At 38.9% G+C, this 13,930-nt stretch overlaps 1 protein-coding gene across 3 annotated transcripts in view; it reads right to left on the bottom strand.

Annotated features, from left to right (window-relative positions):
- Positions 1-13,930, bottom strand: part of USP37 (ubiquitin specific peptidase 37) — a 32,398-nt gene that overhangs the window by 12,703 nt on the left and 5,765 nt on the right. For all 3 annotated transcript variants that reach the window (XM_083736039.1, XM_083736041.1, XM_083736040.1), the window contains exons 5-17: positions 12,729-12,910; positions 12,386-12,457; positions 11,938-12,035; positions 10,822-10,906; positions 8,948-9,109; positions 7,467-7,598; positions 6,795-6,918; positions 6,001-6,206; positions 4,226-4,343; positions 2,574-2,653; positions 1,946-2,110; positions 1,242-1,307; positions 50-194 (exon numbers count right to left, since the gene is read on the bottom strand). In XM_083736039.1, coding sequence (XP_083592165.1) covers positions 50-194; positions 1,242-1,307; positions 1,946-2,110; positions 2,574-2,653; positions 4,226-4,343; positions 6,001-6,206; positions 6,795-6,918; positions 7,467-7,598; positions 8,948-9,109; positions 10,822-10,906; positions 11,938-12,035; positions 12,386-12,457; positions 12,729-12,910 — 1,635 coding nt within the window. The remainder of the gene's footprint in view (positions 1-49; positions 195-1,241; positions 1,308-1,945; positions 2,111-2,573; positions 2,654-4,225; positions 4,344-6,000; positions 6,207-6,794; positions 6,919-7,466; positions 7,599-8,947; positions 9,110-10,821; positions 10,907-11,937; positions 12,036-12,385; positions 12,458-12,728; positions 12,911-13,930) is intronic.

The raw sequence follows: 13,930 nt of genomic DNA, 5'->3' as shown, positions 1-13,930 counted from the left end.
ACAGGTAACAGAGCATGTTTGCTTCTCCTGCCCCTAACCCTCTCCTTACTTTCTCTAGTTCTTCTCGTTGCTGTTCCCTGCTTTGGAAATCACATTGTTTTTGGCTGTTTGCAACGGGACGTTTCAGCGGTTCATCTTCACTGTCTGAATCCAGGGTGTTTAGATTAGGACATTTAAACTTGAACGAGTACTTTCTGAAAAGTAAACACAGAACCTTTATTCCTTACCTTTGAAAAAATCTGCCAGGGACAAATAACATCAGGTTAAAAAAGGAGGTTTCACATAACAGCTATACAGTTTTAATACACGAATTCAAATAAATCCACCAACCTACAGCAATTCTACAGTTCAGTTCATATTGACCCTTAACAATAAGATATTAAAAATTTCTTAATCCACATTTAGAATGTTCTGCACAAGGTAAGGATTAGTATTCCTGCAGCTCTTGAGCACCAAGATTACAAACTTCCATCTGGTTCAATGGCATTTTCCAAGTCACTGATGGTGGTCACTCAACAACTTTTAAAAAAATGGTTTGGTAACCAGCTCAGCAATTTTGAACTGGTTCAGATATAATATACACAGGGCAAATCCACATCATACGTGTAAAGCACATGACCTTCCCCAAAGAATCCACTGTAATTCCTCTCACAGACAGAGCTAAAAGTCTAAGCACCCTTAACAAACTAGTTCCCAGGATTGTTGGGGGAAGCCATGCACAGTAAACATGCTTTAAGTGTACGGTGTGTATCTGCTCATAGAATGCTTCATGCTAAAATTTACTATTTCAGCGTAACCCATACAAAATACATGACACATCCTTTTCAATTGTCATTATGAATATGAAATGAGCTGGGTCAGTCGGCTTGGAAAACTGTGCATTAAGAAACCAAAATGTTTTGCTGAAGCCAGGTGCATTTGGGAGGGGTGAAGATGGGGCACACAGGAACATGGCTCATTCTCAGAGAGGTGAAACAATTTGTCAGACTGGGATTGTTTCAGACAGGGTCTTAGCTTAAAACAGCTACAGCAGTAAAATATTACTTTTATCTACAATTTAACCAAGTGGAGAAAATATAGCTACCAAATGTCCAACATGCTTCAGCCTGCTCGCTAATCCCCACACTGAATTAATCTGATTATAAAAGCAAGGATGTACAATAAAAAGGTAAGGGGAATCAGGGTTGTTTTTGTATACTTATTCACTGCAGGTTCCACAGCCATGTAAACCTGTTACTTACCGACAGGGTGTGAAAATGCTGGCAGAACAGGAATTCACCATTTGGGATACTTTCAGTGGTCGAGAGCTAATTAAAACAAAAGCAGGTGTTTACTGTATGACATTTGAAAGCCTACTATGCATGACCAATTTGATGGTGACCTCAAACTCTAGTCTATATCTTTAAAAAAATGTGACAAGAAACCTTTGCATTGGATTAACAATACCCTTTACACTTTTTGCAATGGTTCTCAGTACGGCACTGCTGAAGCCTGTTCCTGTCTAACTCATTTATCCAAATCTACACTTTATAGCAGTGGCGTAGCGTGGGTTGTCAGCACCCGGGGCAAGGCAAGTAATTTGCGCCCCCTAACCCGTGGATTTGCGCCCAACCCTAACCCCCAGATGTTGCGCCCGGTGCGGCCGCCCCCCCCGCACCCCCACGCTACGCCACTGCTTTATAGTTATCCTCATTCTTCAGCAATCCCCCACTAGCACCCTCAATTAACTTTATTCAAGTTCCTTGTTATGCCCTCGAAGTCATAGACCTGTGAGAACGACCTACAGAACAGGACAACTGAGTCAAACCTCTAAGATCAAGTTGGTTAAATGCAATATAAAAAGGAAATGATCACGACCTTTTCCTAAAGAAAAGTATCTATCATGAAGTATTTCAAATATGTTTGTAGGCTTGTCGGTAAAGGAGGAATAAAAGGCGTAGCTTACATTGCTGACTGTGCACTCCACCCCAGATTAAGTGGGGACCTTGTGCTTTCTGTACAGTGTGACTGCAGGGTTAAAAATCTTGGTATAACCACTTGCTGTCCAACTTTGTGATTGAGGGAGTGCGCCACATTGAAGCTGTACCGTTTCAGGTGAAGAATCAAGACCCTTCAAGACACAAAAAACAGTTGGAAACTTCATTAATGTCGTTTTAACAAAGATACAAAGGAGTTGTTTATTCCCAGGCAGAATACTTCTCGCACAACACAGAGACCTGGTGCTCTTTCCCCAGCTTGCTATCAATACGTAATAAAACTGTGTGGGTGGGACAGGCCATGGGAATATATAGTTTTTCATCTAGCATCAAAGTATGCCACAATTTTTGTTAGAATGAGAATTCTGCAGTTGCAAGTCCCTTCTGTCAAACAGGGATGCTATAAAGCATCCTCAAATCCATCTACTGAACTCCTATTTTCAGGGCTAACATTATTTTGTTCTACATTTACAGTCGAGCAAGGCAGCCACTTTTAAACCAATATTAAACTTTTACCCATCATTCATTTTGTTCATCTATATATCCTGAAAGTTACTAGTATTTTCATACAATTTTGTACCAAGGCCATATACCTACCTGGGAAACCGACTGAATTTGTGTGTAACAAGAGCAGATTTTCCATTGCATTTCTCGCAAGAATATTCTATCTCTTCTGCCTAAGAGACATAATACAAACAATGAATACAATACAAGGATTGTAATCTATCAAACCTTATTTAAGGAACAGGTAACTTTCTATCTCAGAAGTGCAGAGACCCACTTTCTATTTCAGAATGCAATTGGCAAATAAATTGTATGGTTCACATCGATTATAGTGCTCCTCTGCAGGAGGCTGATGTCTGTCTAGCGCAGAGACTACCCTGTGGACTCCAGCTTTATGGGAACTATAATCAGCCCAGATATATGACTAAACCCAACAGTATGGCAGCACTGAAAGAAGTGCTTTGTTTTATCAATCAGTACAAACCCATTCATCTTCATTCAGCAGTTGCTCTGCTTTGAAAGGGGTTTACTCCCAGGTAAATGTGCACATGACTGCAGCATAGGTTTCCTTAATGTGATTAGATACTGCTAAGGTCTGATCAGCATATGTGTTAGATATTGTTGGTTAGAATTTTGCTACTGGTCTCTAAATGGTTACCATGAGTTGCCTTGAACGTTCCAACTAGCTATTCTGTGAACCACACTGAGAACCCTAGGTATAGGGAGGTATATAAATTCAATAAATAATTAGAATAATAGTGGGACAAATAAGCTTAGCACTGGAAAGTTAGCTTTGCCAAGTGTGGGGTCAAAGCTGAGCGGTGAAGAATAATAAAGTTATTTCTTCTCAATATGTGTTCTCTGCGCTATTGCCCAAAGTAAGTACTACAATATACTTGGAGAAGTGTCGCTTATCCGAGATTCAAACACAAAAACTGGACAGACGATTTTAATATTCCTAACCGAGGGCAACTTCTCCTGTACTTGGCCACCCAGTGTCAAAGGTAGATTTATATACCAGTTTTCATTGACTCTCTCTCTCATTCCACTCCCCATCTCCGTGCATAATTCACAAAGGCCTAAATTACTTAGACTCAAAGTAACTTAAAAACCATCCAGTTCTTCGTGCTCTACCTGGATCACTGAGATCCTCTGATGGGGCACTTCTGGTGGCTTCCCATGCCCCTGTGATTCAGTTGGCCTTTACTAGGAACCAAGATTTTAATGTGGCAGGCCCTGTGGATTTCCTTGCTTGTAAAGACTTGTCAGGAATCATCCCAGCCTACTTTTAGGTGTTTCCTGAAAACTGTGCTATTCAGACAGGCCTCCAAAATGCAAATTTCTTTCACCCTAGCAGTTTTAATGTTTTTACTGATCTTATTGCAACTTTGTATGTGGTATATACTACCATGTTGTACTTTTATGAAAATTGTGGCCTATAAATATTTAAATAAATCACAACATATGGAACAGATTATTGCTGCAGAAGCTTGGGCTTCTGTAATATTTTGAGTCTTGTTCAACTAATGCCAGCACCACACCTGACCAAACAGTGATTCCTACAAAGGACATAGGTCTTCACTTAGAGCTGATGGGGAACCCATGCAAATCTATGCATTCATCCTTAGCTTTGCATGAAGGAAAGAATGGATAGCAAGAAGTATTCAGACACTACGATGGTGAGATGAGGGGGGAGGATCTGCTAATCAAAGATATGCTGAATGATATTAAAAAGCCTTGTATACCCTAAAAAAGAGGTCCAAGGAATCTTGGATAGATCGAGACGGATGAAGTTTTTTTCTTCTTGGAAAGTCAATTGAAAGGTCATTAAACTGCTCCCGTTTGGTGACTGTTTCACCGCACCTGCATTGAAAAAAAAATGTCCTTGTGTATTTTAGTCTACCCACATATTCCCTATTCATTACAAGTTGTATTAGTAACTCATAAATATATCCAAATTTCTGAGTATATGAGTCATACTCAGATATCTTAAGAATAAGCATTACATAAAAGATGTAATATCAGTCTGTAAAAAACCATGTAGAATAAATAAATAAATACATATTTTGGCATATATTTAGTGGAAGAGGTAAGAGAAATAGTCTCACTGAATTAACTACCAAAGATAGAAGAGGATATGTAATTGAAGCAATGAAACATGTAATTTATATTAATAGGAATTCTATATTACTGTATTTTGTAGTTACTTTATTTAATATTATAAAAACCAAAATAAACATTAAAAAATAGAATAGGATATCAAAAAGAGGTCCAAAGTGCAACTTCTTTGACAACAATAGCACTTATTAAAATGAAGTACCGTATTTTTCACTCTATAACACGCACCTGACCATAACACGCACATTGTTTTTAGAGGAAAACAAGGGAAAAACATTCTGAATGAAACAGTGGATGTATCATTTTTGTGCTTCATGCTGTGGCCACAGACATGTGATCTGATGGTGAATTTGGGGTGACCCAATGCAAAAATCCTGAGGATCCATGTGGATCCATGCTTTGTAACCACGTTTTTGCACCATTGCAGCCCCAGGCAACAGTGGGTGCGTGATTTTTGGGGGGCAGGCTGTAGCCATGGACATGCTACGTGCTCTAATGGTGAATTTGGGGTGACCCAATGCAAAGATCCTGTGGATCCATGTGGATCCGTGCTTTGTAACCACGTTTTAAGTGGGGAGGGAAGGAAAAATATAGAAGGGACAAGGAGCCAGAGAGGGGTATGCGGAGAAGCAGCTGGCTAAGAATGCAGGAGAGGGGTTTAAAGGGGGGGGGGGGGAGGAAGGCAAAGGTCCACCCACCCACCCAAGCCAGCCCCCCCCCCTCTCTCTCATCTGCATGTTTTCCGCTGCCTGCCGAGTCCCCAGACGCAGCAGCACCACCACCACCACCGGAGCACGGACGCTCTGCTTTCCTCTCTACTTGCCTGGAGGGGAGGGGATTTCACTGCTCTTTGTTCCGTCTGAGCAAACAGCAACCGAAAAAGAACAGGGTGGGAAGTAAGACCCTGAGGCAGAATGCAGGAAAGCAGCAGCCTCCTCTCCTCCGTGATGGCGCAATATGATTTTTGCCTAATTTTTGCCATGCACTTGGGACAAACGGCTCCAGGGACCACACATTCGCTCTATAACACGCACAGACATTTCCCCTTACTTTTTAGGAGAAAAAATCTGCGTGTTATAGTGGGAAAAATACGGTAGTTGTTTCTAACATTAACATTACAAAAGAAGGGTGGGAGAAAAGTAGAAAAGTATTTATCATTTGGGGCAAAAGAGCTAGAATTACAAAGGGAATGCCTAGTAGTAATGGGTAGTACAAGACAGCAGCATAGATGGTATAGCTCTCTAGGCATGAGATCCAGCACCACCCCAATGGATATAATGGAATTCCTCTTCCCACTCACCCTGACTTCTGGAGCAGATTTTAGGGGAGCAGAGGAAAAGGAAAGGAGGAGACAGAAGCGCAGAACAATGAAACAAGGGGAAAAAACTGTTAAAATACTTACATTTTACATATGATAGAATGTTGAACTTCAAATTCTAAGTTTGCAATTACTGGGCATGTGTACACTCTGGTGGCTGACAAGTCATCAGATATACGTCCTAGAGAGCTGTCTTCACTAGATATTGGCTCAGTCTTCCAAGTTTTGTTCAGCTTCTCCACATCCTCCTTCAGCTGATCCAAGCACTGACTTAAGAATTCATGAGCATCCTAAAAACATGTATACATTTCCTTAGAATAGTGACTTTCAAGACCCATTCACACATTTATTTAAATGTATCTCATATATAAACCAAATTTACCTCAATTTCTTAAAAAGGGTAAGGTCCCAAACAATACATTCATACCAGAATCCACATATTCAATTCAATTTGAATTACAAATATCCCAAATAACTACGTTTTAAAACATAGTTTTAATAAAACCTAAAATTCTCCTCCTTACTAGCTAGGCGTACTTGTGGTTTTCATTTCCCCCAATACGTAATCACAACTTTGTTTATTTAAGGTGAAAAACAACAAAACAGAAAAAAGATCTAACTTTAACCAAACAAAAGCAAATTAAGAGAGAGGCTAAAGGAAAAAAAGAATGCACAAAATAATAATAAACTAAACATTTTACTAAACCAAAACACACATTATGTGTATACAGACACGGGACCAAATGCATCTCATGCTTAAAGGGTATTTTTCAGTGGGAAATTGTACAATTTTATGCAGCTCTTTTTGCATCAATATTTCCATAGTTGGTCACACCACTCCTTAAAATACTTCAGCTGCTAGAAAGCGAAATACTTACATTTTGCATGTAACCAGAGAATCTCTCTGCAGTAGCTGAAATTGCATTTTTCACCTTCTTAAGTAGGTCTTTCTTTACTTCAGGGCTACAAACATCTTTTTTAGCAAGTAGATGGGTAAAGCGCCTGGACAAATTAATGCAGTGACATTTAAATGTCAAAAAGCAAGTTAGGCATTGTTTAATGCTAAAAATATCTTCAAAATTAATATACCCTTAGAAATTTGTTCACACTCCTTCCCATTATATTGCATGTATTTTAAAATCAACTCACATAAAATATGTTATGCTTATTAGCAGGATCTTGTATGAGCAGTAAAAAAACGACTGGCCCAATACCCTTTTTATAGGAATGTATTATTCAAACTTTGGTATGCCCCTCTCCACATAACCAGGAAACTTATGACTTACTGTTTTTCTAAGCATCCATTTATTGTGCTTGCAAAACTTTTTCAATACAATGCACACATCTATTCATTACCATAGCAAAGAAAGAGGAAAAAGAAGGCTCAATAAATGAGGAACTGCAGTAATAAAAGCAGCAACCTTAGAAAATATAGGACTTTATCAAAAATATATGCAAGAACAGTTACAAATAGCACGCCAAATCTGAATGCTTCTTTTGAAGCTGTATTAGGAAAAAATGTTTACTTAACTCACAAAGCTGGTGCTTACCTGATAAGTGCATTGTTTGGAACTTTTTTCCATGGGATATTTTGTTTCAAAAGATCATTAGCAAATGATTGAATTGAAAATAGAGATTGTAAAATAGCATTCATGTAACAGGTATTTCCCAAGTTTGTAAACCTGTGAAGAAGCACAAGGTGACACAGTTGTTACATTGGAACATTTCCAACACAGATTTTTTACACTGACTACAGAAGGTCAGCAGGGGGCCGGTCCACTGTCCCTCAGACCTTGTGGGGGGGCCAGACTTTATTTTGGAGAAAAAATTATGAACAAATTCCTATGCCCCACAAATAAGCCAGAGATGCATTTTAAATAAAAGGACACATTCTACTTATGTAAAAACACGCTGATTCCCGGACCATTCCCGGATTTAGAAGGCGATTGGGCCAGATCCGGCCCCTGGGCCTTAGTTTGCCTACCTATAGACTACAGTGTGCACACACATGCATACACACACTGATTAGGAGTAGGAGTCTGTCTGCTTGGAGTATGCAATGAATAACAATCATAACATTACACAACAGAGTGTGGAAAGATTTCTAAACAAACCTTTGTATGATGTTTATAGATAAGAGCCAATTAGATCCCAGATTCCATTTAGGCTTCTTAAGTAGTAGGCCTGTAATTGTAAGGTCTATAAGCATGATCTTATAAACTGTCATCCAAACTACCCATAAGATGCTTGTGACAAATCCATCTGAAGATATTATTAATTTTCTTTAAACATAACAAAAAAAATATTTTCTTTTTTACAAAAAGGCTCTTGAAACAAACCATGCAAGGAATGCAGAAGAGGGGGAACTCATAGATTTGTCACACACTGAGATTCCTTATTATCACAGATCTTTTCTAGAAACCTGATGGGCAATCCTCAATACAAGGAATCATTACTTCACATGTTTAATTTGCAGACGAAGAGGTAAAAAAGGAAATAGAAGAGGAAAAGATTTAGGACGATGGAAATACATTCAAAACCCTACTTGTAAAACAGGGAATGTTGTAAGAATTTAAGTACCATATTTTTTTGTCTATAAAACGCCCCCATGTATAAGATTGGGGAGAGTCAGATTTAAGAAAATGGGGGGAGATGTATCCGTGTATATGACGCCCCCTAATTTTTGACATCATTTTAAAGGAAAAAAACCTAGTCTTAAACACAGAAAAATATGGTAACTCTGGTCCGCCCTTGCTCACCGTCTTAATAATCTACAAAGCTATTAAATTGTTAAATACTGAGTTTGCATGAACATAAGTGGCAGCCCCTGCTCAAAGGGACTCTAACTTAATGTTAAACACACAGCACAAGAAGAAGAATAGTTTTTAAAAATGAAGACATGGAGATATGTTGCTGGAAGGATATCTAGTTGTAGAAAAAGCTGACAAATTGGATTTGTTTCTATGTAACCAATACCTAAACTGAGCACAGCATGTGCCCACACACAGATACTGAAAATCTAAAAACTTACCCTTGCAGTTGCTGCTGTGGGTGAGTGGAAAGAGGGACTCGTGGCTTGTTCCATCCCATGTAATCCTGGTTAGGTCTCATTTTTTTAACAGAGAGAGGGGCTGGCTGAGAGAGAAACCCCAAGCTTCTTTTCGCAGAAGGAGTCTGATTCAACAGATTAGTCCTACAAGGCGAGATGGATAAATAGCCATCAAATCCATCTGAAGAATAACAATGCCAGCTACTGCCACCAGTGATAAAGCAGCAGTCATATTCCATGAGCAGTGAGGATGCTTTGAATGGGGATGCATCAAACGGAAGTTATCACAAGGTGGTCAGCCTCCCAAAATGTTTGTTCATTCTTCCTCTTCCTCTTCCTCTCACACACGCAGGATGCTTTGCATCCACAGAAGGGCCATATGTGATTATGAATCACATTTATACAGCCTACAAAGACTCCTCTGAGTATTAGTCACAGACCCCACTAAAGAGCAACACATTTCCAGCTCCCTGTTATAGATAAACCTGCTGGAAGTAGAAGTAAAAAGAATTCTAAATTCATTTTTCAACTTGCACGGTTTTTAAGTATGTATAACAAGTTCTCCTTAAAATTACTTTACACTTGAAGATCACACTTTTGGAATAAAGCATTGTGAAATAAAATTATTATTATTATTACTACTACTACTACTACTACTACTACTATTTATGTATACTGCCCTTCATCCAAAGATCCCAGGGTGGTTCATAACAGAAGAATACAAAATACATAATGAAACAAAAACAAATACCCCCCCAGTAAATAAATGCCATCTGTTCCCCAAACACTTAAAATATGTATACTTCCATCGCTGCTCACAGTGCTAAACATACTCCAGCAGAAGATGAGCAGAAATAAAATTTGGCTAGCATGCTGAATACCCCACAGGCATGGGAGTTTGAAGCATAATACACAGTTGTGGCAGATACTAGATGAAGCAGGCTAGACCAGTCTTAGCAAAAATAATACCTGCTTTCTATCTTTTTAACCCATGGATGTGATTACTGGTCATACTGCATGAGGCTGAAGGGAGTTGTAGTCATAGAATCAAAGAATTGTAGAGCTGGAAGGGAACCCAAGGTTCATCTAGTCCAATCCCCTACAATGCAGGAATCTCAACACGCTCCCCCCCACATCCAATCTGAAACTATACTAGACCTTGCTTAGCTTTGCAAATGTACTAGCCGTTTTATTGCTGCACCTTTGGCAGGCCACAGGTTACCACCCCTGCTCTAATCTCCTCCTAGCTACACCAACATGGAGTTTATAAATTATGGCCACCCATTCCAAGTTTTCCTTTGTGCACATTTCTGTAGACTATAATCAGTATTACTTTACCCAAGAAAGCTTAACTTAAAGGTTTTCCCTGACTGTAGTGGCTGATTACTACCTTTTGGACAAGGCATTAGATGGCAGCCATGAGCCATATGCACCATTAGGTACTTTAGTCTTGTACATACTAAACAACCAAGAGGTTTTCTGTCATTGTAGAAAAGGAGCTTCCCTGGCCGCAGCTAGTAGATGAGGAAGATGCAACAACCTAAGAGCCACAGGGTTTTTTGCTTGGGTACAAAGGTCTGCCAAAATGTCTTGCTGACTAGTATCAGGCTGATCTGCATGGGTGTATTTACCCATTTATACAGGACAGGGCAGGCGCTCTTATATCACCTAGATGTATTCAATTAGCACAGCACCCATCATTTTATGATTTGCTTACTCCTGTGCAGAAAACTTTTGAAATGGTGCTAAGAGTAACATAAGAAGCTGTTTTCATGAACGAACTAGACCATTTAATGAATGGAGCACTCCAATGACCAAGAATTTGAAAGAAAATAGCCAAGGAATGCTGTACTTACCTGTCCAAATTAGAACTCCCAGCTGAATAATCCTTTGAAGATGATCTGCTTCCATAAAATGAAGAGGATTGTAAAGGCAAAACTCCTTAAAAGGCAAAAGAAATCAATTTCTGTAAGAACTGTCTTAGAAAGTAAACTATACAACTGTCCAACAGTCAACATTTCAAAGGAGATGCAACAATTAAACTGTGATTAGTTTCTGCCAAAGGCTTCATCCCTGCTATAAAATACTGCAATGGATATATCTGCCAGGCAAAATACAGATATTTCACATCATATGAACCTTGGGAATCTTTTGCCCTTATCACGTCTCAAAACTCTATGCCTTGGCTACAGCAATGAGATTTATAAGCTATGTCATGGCTTCACTTAACCTCCAGAAAGCTTAGTTTTATGCAATATAAGTGGGTGTTTGTGTAACTATATTACACACAAAGTATTTTAAAACCCTCCAAGACAGGACGTATGTGCTTTTATATTATATGTAGAGGCACAATGTTAGCTATTAGGGTTGCTTTGCTAATCTGGAAACTTCAGATTCAAAGCCAGAAGAAGAAAGAAGCATACCTTTCCCTAACATAGTTTCCAGCAAACATCTACTGAGTGATGATATTATAACTGCTCCTGGAACAGTCAACTTTAGCATTACTTTTTACTGAAAATACACAGTGCATTGTTTATCAAAATAAATTTAAAATGCTATCTCCTAAATTTCAATGCAAGTACAGAATGTCTAATTTAGTTACTATCTCCAGGTGGAATTAATTTATTGATCACCATGGTGGAATAATAAGGAAAATCAGTGGGAAGTCAGAAAAAAATTGCAGACTCATTTCTGTAATATGCAATCGTAGCACTCTCTCCTCCTTCTAATCCCCCATTTAAACAATTATCAAGATAAAACTCTCATTTGGACTTCTTTACTTTCAGCTAACCTCAAGCATATGGTTTACATTTTAATTTTTGCCCTTCTAATGTTTCTCAAGTGAGAACAAAGATAATTTCATTATACAGAGACTTTTAGAAGCTCAGTTTTCAAAATAAAAACAAAATATGTTTAGTTTTAACTAGTTAGCCATTGTACAAGATGGTCAAAAACAGTATCATTTTTTTTACCTGATGTCCTATTCTCCTCAGTCTGTTTCAAGCTCATCTGTTTTTCCCTGCTGCTATATAAGAATTTCCGTGCTGGATCAGTCATGGCTTTGTTATTGCTGCAGATAAACCCATATAACTTTAAATAAGTTATGTAAAACATTACAAGTTCCCTTGTGTCTGTGGCCACATTTTAGACTTACATTTTAATATTAAAATTATAAAAGACCACTAGATTCAAATCACTCATTCAGTAATCACCATGAAGGGCAACTATGAAGAACATTTTTAACTGGCATACCAAACTAAAAACATACAACATTCCATATTTCTGAATCCTTACAATTTTCAAGTGCTTCATGTTTGCAAGACATTATGAAATAAGAGTGAAGAGAGATTAAGGAGTTTTTTTCCTAATAGAATTAATGTGGGGGGAGGGGAATAAAAAGTAAGAACCATAACAACATACGTTGATGAATCATTCTCTTTGGGGTAATCTTCATTCATCTCGGAGGTAGGCGGTGTCCTTTTCCTTCTTTCACTGTTTTATTAAGGGGGAGAAATCCTTTAGTCAACAGGCAAACAATGTGAGCCCAACTCACATTCTCATGAAACCTCCATAAGCCTTATCATAAAATGTAAAAATGGTTAACTGCCTTCCAGCTAGTTTAGAGTTAAAGCTTTTAGTACATTTTCCAAAGAGTGTTAATAAAGACATGGAAAAGCAGTTTACTAATACTATGTTCAAAGCTATTCATGTTTTAATGAATGTATATCAAAGGCTGCAGTGCCTTAAAAGTTTATTTTCATACCGGTTTTCCAACAGCCCTGTTCTGTGAGGTGTTGAAGCAGCAGAAGGACTAGAAATGGTAACTCGGTAGCCAGGCGTTCCAGTTACTGAAGAATTCTTAATGGATGCCCTTCCTGGGTTGCCCAGCACCTTACGAAGTTGAGTTTCATCTTTATTTTCTACAATCCCTTTTTTTGAAGGAGTCTATGAGAATCATAAACACTGTAATCAGTACAGCATACTGTATTTCAAATCATGGACCCATTTCAGAGAGTCAGTGGCACATATGCTATCAGCAGGCCACCTGGCAATCCAGCAAACACTGCATATGGATTACATCTGTAGTAACTGGCGCTTTCATACAGAACTTATAAGCAGCTGCCATAATTTTACTGCAGTAGCCATACTTCAAGTTGCCATGATGACAGGCTTCGCTGCAGTCACTGATTCACGCATAGGATCCCAAATGGACTGTGAACCTGCTAGATTACCTGTGTAGGCTAACTAGATGCCTGGCTGTATGTAACCACCTCACATCAGAAATCCTCTTTGGCCGGGTTGCATATTGTAAATGAAAAGCAAAAAGAATAGTAGAACAGTTTGAAGAACAAGATCTTAGGAGGTACCTCCTTACCGTCCAAATAAAGGTAAGATACAGGTGTGGTATTCAGATTTAGTCTCAATCAGCCTCTAACTACTCTTCCTTTATTTGGCAGACTAGACTACAAGTGCTACAGAGTCAGAAGCAATATACATTCTTTAAGAACAGTGGCCTGAAACGGAACCTTGAACTTATCGCGAGTGTTCCTTCTCCTCGGAGATGGGAGGGCATCCTGCAAGTGACTCCACCCATCAGTCTCCAGACGAAGGGCTACATTAAACTTCCTGTCTCCACTCTTGGTGGCAGGGGGGCTGTCTCCTCCCAGTTCAAAGACAAAATTTAGAAACAATCGCCCCAAATGTGTCCCGTGTGACATTCTAAATTGATCTGAAACTTCGGGAAAAGGAAAGCATATGTGTCAGAGGCCACCAATGTGGCTGCTCCCCACACTGAGCAGGACAAGAGATCTTCTGGGATTGGAAGAAGTCGAAACTGGTAGCCAAGGCTGACAGACCCACCTACTGAAGGTGAACTTAGAAATGTCTTCCCTGAATAGATGAATGAAATAATAAAGTCTTTTGTTCTTCCCTACTGACACCAAGAAGGTTCTGCCTAATCTCTCT

The sequence above is a fragment of the Podarcis gaigeae genome (genome assembly GCF_964106915.1).
Source record: "Podarcis gaigeae genome assembly, chromosome: 1".
In the NCBI taxonomy this organism is placed as follows: domain Eukaryota; kingdom Metazoa; phylum Chordata; class Lepidosauria; order Squamata; family Lacertidae; genus Podarcis; species Podarcis gaigeae.
This window is presented reverse-complemented; position numbering and strand designations above follow the sequence as displayed.